The 18,042-nt window shown below is 42.5% G+C and overlaps 1 protein-coding gene across 3 annotated transcripts in view; it reads right to left on the reverse strand.

Moving 5' to 3' along the window:
* The window catches only part of LOC136863234 (CD151 antigen), a 438,193-nt gene that overhangs the window by 177,290 nt on the left and 242,861 nt on the right, over positions 1 to 18,042 (reverse strand). For all 3 annotated transcript variants that reach the window (XM_067139609.2, XM_067139612.2, XM_067139611.2), the window contains exon 2: positions 16,134 to 16,236. In XM_067139609.2, the coding sequence (XP_066995710.1) occupies positions 16,134 to 16,220 (87 nt within the window). In that variant the 5' untranslated portion in view covers positions 16,221 to 16,236. The remainder of the gene's footprint in view (positions 1 to 16,133; positions 16,237 to 18,042) is intronic.

An 18,042-nucleotide genomic window follows, 5' to 3' on the forward strand; every position in this document is an offset into this window, starting at 1 on the left:
CAGGAATGGAATGAATGAAACCCCATCTAGCGGCAAGGATAGGAATTGTACCGGCTGCCGACGCCTGTCGCACTCCCCTGGGGCAATGATAATTGAATGGCAGATGAAATGAAATGATATTGGAGAGTGTTGCTGGAATGAAGGATGACAGGGAAAACCGGAGTACCCGGAGAAAAACCTGTCTCGCCTCCGCTTTGTTAAGCACAAATCTCAAACTGAGTGACCGGGATCTGAACCACGGAACCCAGCAGTGGGAGGCCGGTGCGCTGCCGCCTGAGCCACGGAGGCTACATCCCCTCTCTTCCTAAGATTCTTTGTTACTGTCCAGCAAGGTTTCTCTGGCGCTTAATCTAGCCTTTCCAGCACATTACTAAAATATCCCCACGACTTCTTGGATTTAATTTGAATGTTCAAAGGTTCAAATAAACTCCCCGGAATTATGTGCCGCCGAAAGATGTGTGCGTGCGCTTTCACCTGGAAACATTCGTAAGAGAGACGAAACGCAGGGGTTGACCGGCCCATGAGCTCCCGAGTCATTTATTGTTGAACAGTCAATGCACAGTTTTTGCTTCGACCATTCCGTGAACTGAGTGGTGTATGCACCGTGTTTTCTAAAAACCTAGCGCGATCGTAAAGAAAAATGAACACAGTGAGCACGCCTTTGTTGACACACTTTTTTGCTTTGACTGTGACGGTCTAGATTTGATGATAATGAAGATGATGATGATGGACAATTATTATTAATATTTCAGTATGCGGCGAAACAAACAGTACTGACATTACGAACATGCTCTGAACATCAAGGCACGTTATTGTATCACGCAAGGTGACAACGGTAACGTGTACATAATTGCATTGGTACAGCATGTGTTCAAAACGTGCACCCTCACACCTCGCACGTGGTTCGTAACGTAACATGTTGAGGAACACAGATTTCTGTAAGGAAACCAAAAAACGACTGTATCTTATTTCGTAATTCTGGAACATTCCTAGGTGGGCCATCTGACCGGAAAAAGTTATTTATTCAGTATGCCCCATATGCAGGCACCTGGGGGCGTGAGGTCCGGAGAGGGGCAAAGGTAGGAGAAATTAAGCGATCTCCCAAGTATTGTTGCAGAAGGGCAAGTGACACCCTCCGCGGTGCGGGCTGTAGCTTCATTGTCGTTGCAGTGGCAGGTTGTTGGCGATGTTGAGTACTCTTTGAGGTTGGAGCATGTTTGTAGTTTCAGTAAGGTTTCTTTTGCCGCATATTATTATTATTATTATTATTATTATTATTATTATTATTATTATTATTATTATTATTATTATTATTATTGTTTTCGAATAGGTCTACTATGGACCACGTTAAGCATCATTCATTTACGGTTCTTCCTCTTTCGATCGGCCCAGTACTTCTTCATCCTTTCGGAGTGGGCTTCTTTACGTTCTCGTGACCAGTTGTTGCCGGTCCGTTTTTTGCTACTTTGATCTTTGAATCCCTTAATTTTGTTGATGATTTTTCTGTATTCCTGTCTGTTGTATACTGCCTGCTGTGATATATTATTTTCCTCCATATCCTCCTTGACCCCTTTAAGCCAGCTAGTTTGTGTCTTCCTGTTCTCCATGTATTCCAGAATTCGCTTGGCTGTTCTCTCTGGTGGCATTCTTTTAATGTGTCCGTAGAAGCAGAGTCTTCTCTTCTTGAAGGATGTTGTGATTTTTTCGGTCCTTTTGTATAGTTCCTCATTTGGTCGCAGTCTAAATTCTTGACCCACTTTCCTGGGCCCTAGTATCTTCCTCAAGATCTTCCTTTCTGTCTTTTCAATGTTTTCTAGTAAGCCCTTCCTGTTCAGTGGAATACATTCGATCGCATATAGACTTTCTGGTTTGATGACAGTGTTGTAATGTCTGATTTTTGCAGTGAATGAAACTGATTTTTTATTGTAGACATTTCGACATAACTGGTATGCTGCTTCCATCTTTCTTGCCCTTTCCTGTAATGCTATTCCTGGTAGTCCTGTTGGGGTTATCCATTCCCCTAGATATTTAAACTTCTGTACTCTTTTAATTGTTCCATATTTGGTGACAATATTTTGTGTCGGATCCTTTTTGTCCTGAATCATTAGTTCCGTCTTTTCGAAGGATATCTGAAGTCCCGTCTTTACAGCAGTCTCTTGAAGTGTTTCAATTTGTACCTTGGCTGTTTCAGTGTCTTCTGCCAGTATTGCCATATCATCTGCGAATGCTAGACAGTCAATTTTGACTCCAGATCTTCCCAGTGATATTCCATTTTTCACCCCTAATTCCATCAGTCTCTTCCTCCACTCTCTGACCACTTTTTCAAGTATAACATTAAACAGAAGTGGTGACATCCCGTCCCCTTGTTATTATTATTATTATTATTATTATTATTATTATTATTATTATTATTATTATTATTTCTGGTGATGGTGTGTGTTACTGTAGTCACGTCCTAGTTCGTGAACCATGGACAACGGCTGAGTGGCCTTGTAAGTGGTCCTGAGTGTCGGGATACCAGTTGCTATGGAATAGGAGTGAGCATCTCGGACATATTCTGAGTCATGGCCCTCCTTGTACTCAGGCGGCTAGGACTATACAATCCACCAGTGATCCTTAACCTGTTAGAGGAGAAATTCTCACTGGGACTATGTGTATGTGTATGTAGGGACAGCAGATCCATAATATACCATATTATAACCGACTTTGAATTCAAGAAATCTATTAAGAATATGCGGGCAATCGGGGAATTTTTGGATGATACTGACCATTATACGATCTGTGGTGAACTAAGTAGGCTACCTCTAGGCCTAGGAATAGAGAATGTCAAATCTGTCTGCAGACGAATAAGGGTAGAAAATGTCCAAGACGAGAGAATTAGACAGAAGTACAGGGATATGATTAGTGAAAAGTTCCAAACAACGGACAGCAAGCGGGTTCAGATTATAGAAAGAGGTGTCGTGTGGTCAGCATGACGGATCCTCTCGGCCGTTATTCTTGGCTTTGTAGACCGGGGCCGCCTTCTCACAGTCAGATAGCTCCACAATTGTAATCACGTAGGCTGAGTGAACCTCGAACCAGCCCTCAGATGCAGGTAAAAATCCTTGACCTGGCCGGGAATCGAACCCGGGGCCTCCGGGTAAGAGGCAGGCACGCTACCCAGTACACCATGGAGCCATGGTGATAATTTTAACGCCTATCGAGGGAATTGGCTTGTTTTAATATTTTCTGAAAGTCTACTAGATCTGTGCAGGAGCTCTGTGCAGCAATCAACTAGTTTTCTATTATTTCCAGAAAATGTCGTACTGTTTCGTTCCTGCTTGTAAATCGGGTTACGGAAGGAAGACTGATGGTAGACTATTTTTTTACACTGCCGAAAGATGATCATGTTTGCGAAGTGGGCGAGACTTATTCCGTGGAAAGGTAAACAATAGTCGGCCAAAAGCAGAATATGTGACCTGCATTTTTCTGCAAATTTAATTATAAAGGCGGAATGGTGAAAACGTTGAACTTCCTCGTTATTCTAGACTGTTTAAATATTGAAGACTGGGAAAGTGCTGTGCCGGAGATGAGCCCCGTCCCCGACCCTTCAATATATAACTGTTCAGTTTATCATGTGGCCGGTATGTTGGTAGGCAATCTTCAAAATTTATCAAGTGTATATCCTGTGTCCATGCCTTTGCTGGCGAGATGTAGTGTTTGCAGTGCACTATGTCTTCTGGTATGGGCTATATCAAATTTGTTACTTTCATTGACCTGTCTCAGTCTTATCCTTGGCTTTGACAATATGAAAGTGACTGAGGTATGAGTGATGCTAGTAATACCATTCCTTATGCAGCCAGTCCCTGTTATGAATGGTGTGAAAATATCGCTCATAGCGTCGGTTGGTGCATGCATTTCAGTGGGCTTGGCAGACTGATATGTAATAGCAACGGCTGGCTCAGTGAGGAAAGCAACGGGAAACTACCTCACTCCTCATTTCCCTAGTACGCCTCTTCAGTAACGCCTAGGCTATTTATGACAGCTGTTGGCAGAGCTGAAGAGGATCAAACCAGCCTTCGGGCTGAATACCCAACATACAACATCCTGTGTCCGTTCTCTCTGTCAGGAAATGAAAGCCGTTTTCCAGTTCTTACGGGAATTAAATACTTTTATTTTTGCTAGTGGCTTTACGTCGCACCGATACAGATAGGTCTTATGGCGACGATGGGATAGGAAAGGCCTAGGAGTTGGAAGGAAGCGGCCGTGGCCTTAATTAAGGTACAGCCCCAGCATTTTCCTCGTGTGAAAATGAAGAAACCACGGAAAACCATCTTCAGGGCTGCCGACAGTGGGATTCGAACCCACTATCTCCCGGATGCAAGCTCACAGCCACGTGCCCCTAACCGCACGGCCAACTCGCCCGGTCAATTAAAGATTAGACTACGGATCCGGCAGTGGCACAAGTTTTCTAACAAGTCTCTCTAAAATTGTGTGTGACGTCCTTTTTTTCCAGACTGAAAGGAAAATGAATGAAAAACTGAGCTCGTTTAGGTCGATGTGGGATGATATTTTTTTAATAGTGTCTTGACTCGATTGAGGCGATTTCAACTGTGCCATCAGGAGCTGGCTGATGTACTGAACACACTTTGGACATTATTCCTAAACAGGTCTACCACTATTTCAAGTGCCGATTATTCTTCAGAGCGATAGAAATCCGCAGAGATCTTCAAAGCTTGACAATCTGCTACGTCTCTTCGTAAACTATTAAAAGTGGCCTCGAACTAGTTTTGGTGGGTAATTTAAGTAATTTACTTTATTCGAGGAAAGTGTCAGTGTTATTTGAAATCTGGTGTATGTTTAATGTTTTAGGTGCTCTGTTTAAAAAGTAAATTTTTTAAGTTCCGGTATGTAAAGCACAATATTGCTTTCGCTTGTCGTAATGCTCCATTTTATCTCGTGTGTTATCTTATTAAAATCCAAAGATATTTTTTGTGGGGACTAAGAACAGTATTTTACAACTCTCTGACAGTATTATCCATAAGTAAGGTGTTATACACTGACTGACAGAGCAAATGCAACACCAAGAAGGAGTGGTCAGAACTTTATGCCAATTGCAGGGTAGACTGACGTCTCTGAGGTATGCTCATGATGTGAAATGCGCCGCTGTGCTGCGCACGTAGCGAACGATAAATGGGACACGGCGTTGGCGAATGGCCCACTTCGTACCGTGATTTCTCAGCCGACAGTCATTGTAGAACGTGTTGTCGTGTGCCACAGGACACGTGTATAGCTAAGAATGCCAGGCCGCCGTCAACGGAGGCATTTCCAGCAGACAGACGACTTTACGAGGGGTATGGTGATCGGGCTGAGAAGGGCAGGTTGGTCGCTTCGTCAAATCGCAGCCGATACCCATAGGGATGTGTCCACGGTGCAGCGCCTGTGGCGAAGATGGTTGGCGCAGGGACATGTGGCACGTGCGAGGGGTCCAGGCGCAGCCCGAGTGACGTCAGCACGCAAGGATCGGCGCATCCGCCGCCAAGCGGTGGCAGCCCCGCACGCCACGTCAACCGCCATTCTTCAGCATGTGCAAGACACCCTGGCTGTTCCAATATCGACCAGAACAATTTCCCGTCGATTGGTTGAAGGAGGCCTGCACTCCCGGCGTCCGCTCAGAAGACTACCATTGACTCCACAGCATAGACGTGCACGCCTGGCATGGTGCCGGGCTAGAGCGACTTGGATGAGGGAATGGCGGAACGTCGTGTTCTCCGATGAGTCACGCTTCTGTTCTGTCAGTGATAGTCACCGCAGACGAGTGTGGCGTCGGCGTGGAGAAAGGTCAAATCCGGCAGTAACTGCGGAGCGCCCTACCGCTAGACAACGCGGCATCATGGTTTGGGGCGCTATTGCGTATGATTCCACGTCACCTCTAGTGCGTATTCAAGGCACATTAAATGCCCACCGCTACGTGCAGCATGTGCTGCGGCCGGTGGCACTCCCGTACCTTCAGGGGCTGCCCAATGCTCTGTTTCAGCAGGATAATGCCCGCCCACACACTGCTCGCATCTCCCAACAGGCTCTACGAGGTGTACAGACGCTTCCGTGGCCAGCGTACTCTCCGGATCTCTCACCAATCGAACACGTGTGGAATCTCATTGGACGCCGTTTGCAAACTCTGCCCCAGCCTCGTACGGACGACCAACTGTGGCAAATGGTTGACGGAGAATGGAGAACCATCCCTCAGGACACCATCCGCACTCTTATTGACTCTGTACCTCGACGTGTTTCTGCGTGCATCGCCGCTCGCGGTGGTCCTACATCCTACTGAGTCGATGCCGTGCGCATTGTGTAACCTGCATATCGGTTTGAAATAAACATCAATTATTCGTCCGTGCCGTCTCTGTTTTTTCCCCAACTTTCATCCCTTTCGAACCACTCCTTCTTGGTGTTGCATTTGCTCTGTCAGTCAGTGTATTTGGTTATTTGCGTATCAGTGAAAAACTACTGACCGTGTAGCGGTGGTGTTAAGCTTTACTGGCGCCGCTCTGCGGGAGCGCGCTTGAACTTAGTGAGTGATCTCTCTAGGTATTCTATTCGTGATGCCTGTAGCATGACCCTTCCCAGGTAGCTACTTGTACTATAATTCGAAGATATCAAATGAAGAACCCAGCTGCTGGAGGGGATTAATTAAATGGTTAAAAATGCTCAAATGTAAAATCAGATAGTAAAGCACTAAGTAGTGAGCGAAAAGCAATTAGAACTATAGTCCACATGAGAACATGAGCTTCTTACTTGCCATTCAACCAGTGCTGAGTTCGGTTCATTCTGCAGCATGCGACGACCACTCGAGACTATCATCCGCCCAACAGAACACTGCAGCCTGCGGGCATCTGCAGCTTCAAGAGTAGCTAAAAATATGTCAGAGATCGAAAGAGCAAAGTTTTATGAATGTTGTGTTTTGTATTCCCTGTTAAGATTAAAGACACTGAAGAGTCACGCCGTACAAATATTTCGCTTTGACAAACACTTTGGAATGAAATAACATTTTTACGTCCCACAACTGATGGAGAATTCGTCTAACTAAACTATCGGCTGAGGATATTGTTTTACAACTTCCTTAAAATCTGACGGTCATACTGTAGCGTCAGACAAAGACGACAAGACGCGTGCATTCGGGGTCAGGGGTGAGCATGGCTGATGCACATGCAGAGAGCTCGCACTGTTTATCACGACCAATGTTTGTAGTCGTACCTACAAGGTGCCGCGACTTGCCGTGAGACGCAGATAGTGGGTAGCGAACCACCACGGGAACGAGTAGAACCGAGTGTACACTCACGTAGGACTAGTGTTCCCTAAACTGTGGAAAAGGAGAGGGGAGAGCGTAGGAGATTTACAAGGGGTTTGGCGCAGACAACTTACTCAGAAGTAAAAAAGAAACATATGAGCTGATGAACAGATAAATTAATATAAATTAAATATTGTGAGTGAGAGCCTTGTTTTTGTAGAGTTGGTAACGACCGCCTTGGAGCAGTCGCGTTATCATGTTGGTTAAGCATCAGACCATGTGGTCCGTTACAGCCGCAGTCCAGCTTCTCTTCGGACGTCCGAGAGGCCTAAATCTTTCCCCGGGGCCTGTTTCGGTACCCTTCTGGCCAGTATCCCAGTTTCCTCCCTGAGTGTCTACGAAATGAAGCACAGGTCCAAACCTTAATGGCAAATTGTTTTAATTTTCAGGTAAATGAATGTGATGGGAATTAATTAATTAATTAGAATGAAATAGAATATTCCCATCCCCTAGTTCCGGATCACCTGAAACTCGGGATTTGTTGCAAACCATTTTTGTACATGCATTTCATTTTCCTTGATACATTTTTTAAGTTTATCTATTACTACATTAAATTATAGTTAAACCCTATAGCGTTTACTGCCTCTACTACCAATTACTACCGTTTTTATTTTTGTCCTAGACTCTAAACAAGTATATATTGTAGGACAAGCATGTGCCCTACCCATCAATGATTGATGAAGTTAATGCTAGTTTTGTCTTCTGTAATTATCTTTTGCCACATTTTTTTTTAATACAGAGTAATTTTGCTCTTTCTCCCGAGTGCTGAGTTACATGTTTATTTATTTAAACTTCTCTACTGGGAAACACTTGCAATTTGAAGCAGCAGCTTGATAATGCCACTCTGTTGACGTATGCTTATTTTTTCTATATTTGCTCAGTCACACATTCCAGTTCTTAAATATAACTGTACTATTGTGCATTTTTTTTAGATCCTTTCATTAATTTTCAAATATAAGTGTGTGACCGAGCTCGATAGCTGCAGTCGCTTAAGTGCGGCCAGTATCCAGTATTCGGGAGATAGTAGGTTCGAACCCCACTGTCGGCAGCCCTGAAAATGGTTTTCCGTGGTTTCCCATTTTCACACCAGGCAAATGCTGGGGCTGTACCTTAATTAAGGCCAGGGCCACTTCCTTCCCACTCCTAGCCATTTCCTGTCCCATCGTCGCCGTAAGACCTATCTGTGTCGGTGCGACGTAAAACAACTAGCAAAAAAAAAGTGTTTCTGACCAGGGAACTATCAATGAGCTCATATTGAAACCTACCTTGAAATTTTGTTAAAATCATCTATGTCCTATAAAAAGCTCACTTACCAAATTTTACTTTCGAGTTTTAACTGAAAGCTTCCGAAGTCGAACCTTGAATATGTCGTACGAAGGCAGCATGTGTTTCGCGGCTGCCCAAAACGTAACTCAAACATCCCATTAGTTACTTTTTTCCCACACCATTTGTCACTGACACTTTGATCCGTCAGTTTGCTCCACACTGCCACGGACGTGCTCGGTTAATCCAGGAGGACAAAGGTTTAATTCCTCGGTAGAAACTCGAAAAATTTAGAAACGAAACTTGCACGTCTAGAGGGTAACATCGCCCTGGGATTCATTCAACCTCCACCAGATAAGTGAGTACAACGTTAATTCCTGGGTAGGCTCGTCAATTTCTCAATGCGGTATTCCGGCAGTTATAATAATAATAATAATAATAATAATAATAATAATAATAATAATAATAATAATAATAATAATAATAATAATAATAATAATAATAACCATAATACGTTCAGTGTTTTAGATTAACCAGCAATTCTTAACTGGGGCTAATAGCTTAACACTCGTATGTGATGTGGATTGCCATAACGGGGTATATATACGATTTTTCACGATTTTACGCTAAGCTTTTAACATTCAAAGACCGAACATTACTGCCTATTGGCCATGGGTACGTACTGCAGGGCGCAAGTATACATGCACGACCGTAGGTCGGTAATGTCTTTGAGGTTGAGCCAGAGGTACTCCTGAAGCGTGTGGTAATGCGATGAGGAGGGCCCACGTAAAATAAACGGTGGTTAGTACGCGTGGATGTTGACGGGGTGGAAGGAGTACCTTTGGTTGTAGGGCCGTTTTGTGATATGTTATGTTAAAAAAAAGGCATCTCTTGTATCTGTGTTTAATTGACTGTACAGTTGAAGGTGTGCCGTAAAACTACCTCTGTCCACAATCTGTATCCATTTATACAGGTGAAAAGTTATATGTTGCCTGACGGCAACAGTATGCAGTAAAGAGTTAAAAACTGAGCACCGTACTTTGTTTCTCATACGTCGGGTGTTTAGAGGAGTATGACAAATTATGACAAATGTAATAGGTTCCCATATTTTTTTAAACGGAACATCCGCATTTTTCACTTGAGTAATACTACTACTACTACTATTATTATTAATAATAATAATAATAATAATCATAATAATAATAATAATAATGTTATTGGCTTTATGTCCCACTAACTACTTTTACGGTTTCCGGAGACGCCGAAGTGCCGAAATTTAGTCCCGCAGGAGTTCTTTAACGTGGCAGTAAATCTACCGACATGAGGCTGACGTATTTGAGCACGTTCAAATACCACCGGACTGAGCCAGGATCGAACCGGCCAAGTTGGAGTCAGAAGGCTAACGCCTCGGCAGTCTGAGCCTCTCAGCCTAGCATTTTTCACTTGAAAAACTGGGACATTTTGTAAAGAAAAAGCGGGATATATTAGAAATGAATAAAAAATGGAATTCAAATTCGTCATGCATCTACCTGCATTACAAATCACAAACGCACTTACAACAATTAATAGAACATAATTATTAAAGTTCATGTTTAAGATACATCAGAATATTTATCAGATTCATGAACCTGATAAGTGTTTTCCTTTTTTAGATATTTGGGCATGGAAGTCAACACAAGACAAATCCTGGAAATGAGTCTTTACAGTAAATATTTCACTGTTTCAATCGTAAGCCTATTTTCCTCATCTGTCCACAATGCATCAATTAATGAACAACACGTCGACAGGTCCTTTGGAGCCTGGGACAGCCAGACCAAAACACGCCAGGTATTTCAGATTGCTGGAGTTTATATCCTGTGTAGTAAAATGAGCAAATATTTCACACCATTTGTCACTGGCCCTTTGATCCTTCAGTTTACTCCACACTTGAAACTTATTTTCACTCTTACAAACTCATCGAATAAATTCTCCTCATTCACACTAAAATTTGGTGACACCTTTTTCATGAATATGTAGCTTTCTTGTATATTTTTCCACATCAGAGACTGCTTTCCCTTCATGTTGATCCAATTCATAGTCTGAAGAGGTGTGAGAAATGGCGTACACTACTCTTGAATATATTCAATGCAGAAATCGTAGAAATCTATTGCACAGCTTTGAAACTTTTCAACCGTTATGTCCTACGCTTCCGAGTACTTGTAACTGATTTTCCACAGAAGTGGTAAGGAACTTTTGTGACTTGCTGCAATTTAACTATTTTATCGATGTGTTTACTTCGTTCTTCGCTTCAATAATTGACATATCTTGTTTTTCAACATGTTTTATAGTATCAGACAATGTTTTCAACTGGCTGGCAAGGAAAAGCTGTAGTGTAAACGAAGGAGGATTTTCAAATAAAGTTTTGAGACTGATAGGACTTAATGCATGGAAATGTCAATAACTCACTGGACTGCAGAGTGGAAGAGACAGCCACCTTGTTTTGCTGTTACCCAAAACAATGTACTGGTGAATTCACAAAAGAATTTTAAGTTATAACAATAAATGTGGAAATGCTGTTAGATCTTGTTAATTATGAACTGACCATCGGTAGGTAAGCATTTCGCAGCAGTCTGCACAGCATTATGGATCACTTAAGGCCAATTAAATTATTCACCGTTTTTTCTTGCAGTTAAGAATACAAATTATTCGTTCCACCAAAGTCCGTGTCTGTTGTTTGCTGATATAGCAATAATCTTCTCAAGGAGATATAATTTCTGTAACACCTCAAAAACATAAGAAAACAGAGTTTCTGAAGTTTTACCACCTACACTTACTAACGCCAACACCTTCACTCTCGCAACTTTTACCAGATGATATCTCACCACAAGAGGCACTAATTTTTTATCTAAATTGTTGGATGAGTCGTTGACGCCGATATGAAGCGTGCTTCTTCTAGCTCTTCGTCCATCTGATCTGCCACAAACGGCCCAGTTACATTTGTGAAAGTTACCTTGCACTTCGCTTGAGAACATTTGAATTTATCGTTGAGATTTTATTTTTCATGGTGGCTGTTGTGCAGTCTTTTTTTTCTAGGGGCTTTACGTCGCACCGACACAGATAGGTCTTATGGCGACGATAGGATAGGAAAGGCCTAGGAGTTGGAAGGAAGCGGCCGTGGCCTTAATTAAGGTACAGCCCCAACATTTGTCTGGTATGAAAATGGGAAACCACGGAAAACCATCTTCAGGACTGCCGACAGTGGGATTCGAACCCCCTACCTCCCGGATGCGAGCTCACAGCCGCGCGCCTCTACGCGCACGGCCAACTCGCCCGGTTGTGCAGTCTTCAAGCTGTTTATTTATTTTATTTAGCGTATGGCTTTACAGATACAACACACAATGATTTTGAAAGACAAACTATATATTTATATCCTATTTATTTATATACCTAACTGTCTCTGGAAGCGCATGGGCAAAGTCACTGATATCACCACTGTACTTTCTTTTTGGACATTCGCTGATAATGTGCAGGATGGTCTGTTTGGAGGCACCACAGTCGCAGTTAGGCGTAGGAATTCTTTTCCACTTGTAGTGGAAATCTGCGCAGTTACCATGGCCCGATCGTATCTTGTTAAGAGTAGACCAGGTTTTCCTAGGAAGCTCAAATCCAGGTGGCAGTGACGGTCCTATGTGTGGCAAAGTTGACTCAGGCCTAGTATCTTGTCTTCCCTGCCATTCCTTCGTAAGCCTATTTTCCTCATCTGTCCACAATGCATTAATTAATGAAAAACACGTCGACAGGTCCTTTGGAGCCTGGGACAGCCAGATCAAAACACGCCAGGTATTTCAGATTGCTGGAGTTTATATCCTGTGTAATAAAATGAGCAACTATTTCACACCATTTGTCATTGGCCCTGTGACTGTACACAGCAGGATGATAAGCGACGGTTGCTTTCTGTGCAGCCAGTCATAACTGTTTATCCACTTCACTTTCAGTTTCCGCAATCGCATAGTACCTTATGTTCCTGATAGAAGTATTATTTTGAACAGCACGTGGTTGACTACGTCTGATCGACCTCCATGTGAAACACAAAATTTAGCACTCCATAATGTACATGCCATGTTGTCGTCTGCTAATCCTTTGATAAAGGGAAATTCACATCTAATGCTGTCGTTAATCTGCACTTACGTTTCGGAATGATACAAACTATGTGCAGCATTGAGTAGCAACCTTGGTGCATGTAACACTGTCAACAGAATCACGGAGGAAAAAGAGAATTACCAACTTCTTGATATATCTCAGAGTTTCATGAATTCGCCACCAGGACTGCCGCGTGTTTAAAATGAAATGCATTTCGTAAGCGTAATGTATTTCTTTCAGGAAGGTTCTTCATAAAAGTAAAGAGCGGGATTTTCTATCAAAACGAGCTCGATAGTTGCAGTCGCTTAAGTGCGGCCAGTATCCAGTATTCGGGAGATAGTGGGTTCGAACCCCACTGACGGCAGTCCTGAAAATGGTTTCCGTGGCTTCCCATTTTCACACCATGCAAATGCTGGGGCTGTACCTTAACTAAGGCCACGGCCGTGCGGCCAGTATACAGTATTCGGGAGATAGTGGGTTCGAACCCCACTGACGGCAGTCCTGAAAATGGTTTTCCGTGGTTTCCCATTTTCACACCAGACAAATGCTGGGGCTGTGCCTTAATTAAGACCACGGCCGCTTCCTTTCCACTCCTAGCCCCTTTCTGTCCTATCGTCGCCATAAGACCTATCTGTGTCGGTGCGACGTTAAAGCAACTTGTAAATAAATTTTCTATCAAATAATGGGACTGTTCCGGAAAAACCGGGACAAATGGGAACCTTATTCTATACCTTCGAATTTTATTGACGGCAATAGCTACATTCTGCTTCAAACACACTTTCCTTCACTAACCAATTGTACGAAGTTTTCCACTCATCAGTAAAAGTGAAATAGTATTTGTTTATATTTTCTTTCGCTCCCGAACTAGCCATGACACTTCCAGTTCCACTGTCCCATAAACAACAGTCAACTGAAACTGTTAAAATGCACTTTAAAATGTTAAAAGTAACTTTATTAAATGACCTAAAAATTAAGAAAGTGCATTATAAAATGATGTTAAAAAATTAATGTTTAAAACCCTTCAGAAAATAATAGGTTGGAGAAAAACTTACTAAGTACATAATATAGGCCTTTTATTTGAAGACTGTTCGAAGACAAAGAATATACACAATACAATCAATATTAGTTGAAAAAAGAAACAATATGAAAAAATTCCGCATAATAAAAGACAATTTGCGAATTTTTTTTTTGCTAGGGGCTTTACGTCGCACCGACACAGATAGGTCTTATGGCGACGATGGGATAGGAAAGGCCTAGGAGTTGGAAGGAAGCGGCCGTGGCCTTAATTAAGGTACAGCCCCAGCATTTGCCTGGTGTGAAAATGGGAAACCACGGAAAACCATTTTCAGGGCTGCCGATAGTGGGATTCGAACCTACTATCTCCCGGATGCAAGCTCACAGCCGCGCCCCTCTACGCGCTCGGCCAACTCGCCCGGTATTTGCGAAATTAAAGTCCACAAAAACATTACGAAGTTATAAGAAACAGCTTGAGAAATTAATTTCTACAAAACTAAAAATATAAATATGATTCATAAACAAAGACTCGAGAGATCAAGAATAAGACTACTTAATATTATATTGAAATGTTTTATTTCAATATTTGCGTAACTACTAGTTAAGGCTTTCAGACATCATTTCACAAAATACGAAAATATGGTAACGTGACAAAAGGAACAACATGACCTAAATCTCCGAAATATGATCGAAAAATTCTAGAAAATCAAAGAAAATGCTCTTAAATTATTAAAAACCAAAAAAACGCAAAAATGCAAATAATGCAAAATAAAAAGGATATATTTGTAATTGAAGAATCATGAACAGAGTTTTGTATATATATATTGGGGCATTGCACCCGACCACTGAATAAAAAGATGGCCGCGCTGAATGGATCAGAAAGTTGAGGCGCTGGCCTTCTGACCCCAACTAGGTAGGTTCGTTCCTGGCTCAGTCCGGTGGTATTTGAAGGTGCTCAAATACATCAGCCTAGTGTCGGTAGATTTACTGGCACGTAAAAGACTCCTGCTGGACAAAATTTTGGCATCTCGGCGTCTCTGAAAACCTTAAAAGTAGTTAGTAGGACGTAAAACCAATAACATTATCATCATTAGTAAATAAATGACATGTCATCAACATCCGGGCCCTAATGATACGAATAACTCAACCTGGTGAACAAAAATAGATGCAATGTTTGAACAAGAAACATGAGTAATAAAATGATTAGCGGATGTGTCCGGCTCCATGGCTAAATGGTAAGCATGTTAGCCTACGTCACAGGGGTCCCGGGTTCGATTCCCGGCAGGGCCAGGAATTTTAACCATCATTGGTTAATTACGCTGGCACGGGGACTGGGTCTATGTGTCATCTTCATTATCATCTCATCTTCATCACGACGCGCAGGTTGTCTACGGGTGTCTAGTCAAAGGACCTGCACCTGGCGAGCCGAACTTGTCCTCGGACACTCCCGGCACTAAAAGCCATACGCCATTTCATTATTATTTTTTTCATTAGCGGATGTGATAGAATTCCGGAAGATGTACAAGCTTTCTCGGGAGATGGGAGATTACATTTGATTCTCGGAGACTCCGGATTATTCTGGCGAGCTGGAAAGTCTATTCCGGGAAGCAAAGATGGACAGGTGTGGAGCTAATAAGTATATCCAACCTCTGCCGCTCCTCCAAGTGATTTCATGGGCTTACGGAGATGGTTTTGGCTTTTGCTAATTTGCAGTTCCCATAGAAAGGTTATGTATAAATGTGCTATTTGCTTTCCGTCGCACTGACACAGACATGTCTTATCGCGACGATGGGGTAGGACACAGCTAGAACTGGGCGACCGTCACCTTCATTATGGTACAACCCATTATTTACCTGGTATGAAAATCGGAAACCACGTAAAACCATCTATACGTTCGAACTGATGGTGTCGTTGTGTAGGTTGTAGTAAAAAGTGCCTCTGAAATCTAGATTACACAGAGCATGATCTTCTTCGCGTGATTTGCACTTCGATATCTACTGGTATGTTTGTGGTTCAGCTGCCTGATCCCAGAATCGCTACAGCACTAAACCATGATATATAATTCATATTTAATAATAATAATAATAATAATAATAATAATAATAATAATAATAATAATAATATGTTATTCTATTTTTAACTAGTTTTCGCTTACTACCATCGCCCAAATCTACCGCCCACTTCTCGTGTAAAGCTGTCATTAAACGTCTGTATTTTGGCAAATAAGAATAGACGGAATGTTGGGATTTCCTGAATGTGGCATAACATCTCAAAATACTAAAAGTACTAATAAACATGTAGTTACTACAAATTATGATTAAAATCGGAAGATAAAATCGTATGTACACCAAAGTGTCCTCCAATCCAGGTGTTAAAGATAGGAGAGGTTAAAGCGGGACAGTGAACTTACCAGGAAGACCACATTGAATATGTGCAGCACGTATTTGAGGAAGTTAACACTGCAGCAATCTTCGTCACGACTCTTCCGCGTCGCCATCTTCCTTCCTCTTTACCTGCAACAATGCAAGGACGTCAGTGTTATCTCGTATGCTAGAGACAGGGTGAAACAAATAAGTGTGGTACATGGTAGTACAATTGGCTGGACGCCCGCCTCTAGTGCTCAACCTTACTGAATCGAATCCCTGCACACTTGCTTGGCATCTAAATGTGGATACTCGACGTAGTAGACAAAAGGGCACATTAAAGAACAATCTTCAGGGCAAACCCAGCACTTCTATATTTCTAGAGACTAATAGAAGGTGAAGGGTTGTTAAATATATAGCATTATTATAAAAGCATAATCATAACATACAATAAGAAGAAGAAGAAGAAAAGGAAGGATAAGAAGAAGAAGAAGAAGAATCCCACCTGGAGGCCATTATCGTTAAGGCGTCAAGTCTATGTGATCTGACACCGTGATTAGACGGTTCGAGTCCCGTTGGTCGAAAAATATTTCACCATCAGAAAGAATGTTGGCCGGCAGCGTGGGAGAGGAAGCGGTATAAAACTTCTAATCACTACAAGCCTGGACTCAATTCCAAAGCTCTCCGCACGTGTTCATATGGTGATTCGTCCATCGATGGAGAGGTTAAGCCTTGAGCAGACCCTTGGCGCTATTCGACACGAGTAGGCTACGTGTTGGCAACGGGTTTGTTTCTCTCACTTCCTACGATCATATATCACGTCATTCATTTTATCTCATTAACTCCTCTCATGCGGTTGACGTCAGGAAGGGCATCCGGTCATAAAAACACTCGCTACGAAGATTCATCTCACTTCATACCCGACCCCTATAGGAACGGGAAAAGGGTTGGACATGCAATAATAATAATAATAATAATAATAATAATAATAATAATAATAATAATAATAATAATAATAATAATAATAATAATAACCATCATCATCATGTTATCAATGAAACACGGCGACCGAGCAGGTTGGTCGTGCTGTTATGGTCGCGTAGCTGTGACCGTGCATTCGGGTGATGATGGATTCGAATTCCACCGTCGACAGATTTGAAATTGGTCTTCCAAAGTTTTCCATTTTCTCATCGCGCAAATGCTGGGGGACTGTACCTTAATTAAGGCTACGGCCGCGCTACCTTCCCAATTCTTCCATCGCCGAGACCCTTCGATGTGTCAGTGCGCCGTTAAACCTATAGCAAAAACTGGAACACGGTGAACCAAAGTACGCTGGCTTGCAGACACCCAAACGGGTGTCACAGAAGTCAATACTGGGAACTACACAGGCTATACCAAGAAAAACCAATTCTCACAATACCACATCCAACGAACCGGCGGCAAGAAATGTGGAACTGAAAAAAGCATGGACTCAAGAAAGACGACAGAATCATAGCGAGAGGATGAGGAAGTTCTGATGATGTTTGTTGTTTAAAGGGGGCCTAACAGCTAGATCATCGGCCCCTAATGGTACGACGGGAAACGAAATGAAACGATAAATGTATCCACCGATTGAAATCTAAGACGAATGATGATTAAAAATTAACCATGAATCCAAAACAATCATTGGATCCGATTCACAATGCCTCATTTCTGAGATGATCCTTGATGTCAAAAGGGGTCTAAAATCCAGGTCACTGGCCCCTCATAACTGTACTGAAATGAAATGGTGTATGGCTTTTAGTGCCGGGAGTGTCCGAGGACAAGCGCAGTTCGCCAAAATGAGGTCTTTTGATTTGACTCCCGTAGGCGACCTGTGCATCGTGATGAAGATGAAATGATGATGAAGACGACACACACACAGCCCCGTGCCAGAGGAATTAACAAATTATGGTTAAAAATCCCGACCCTGCCGCG

This window comes from Anabrus simplex, chromosome 2 (genome assembly GCF_040414725.1).
Source record: "Anabrus simplex isolate iqAnaSimp1 chromosome 2, ASM4041472v1, whole genome shotgun sequence".
NCBI lineage: Eukaryota > Metazoa > Arthropoda > Insecta > Orthoptera > Tettigoniidae > Anabrus > Anabrus simplex.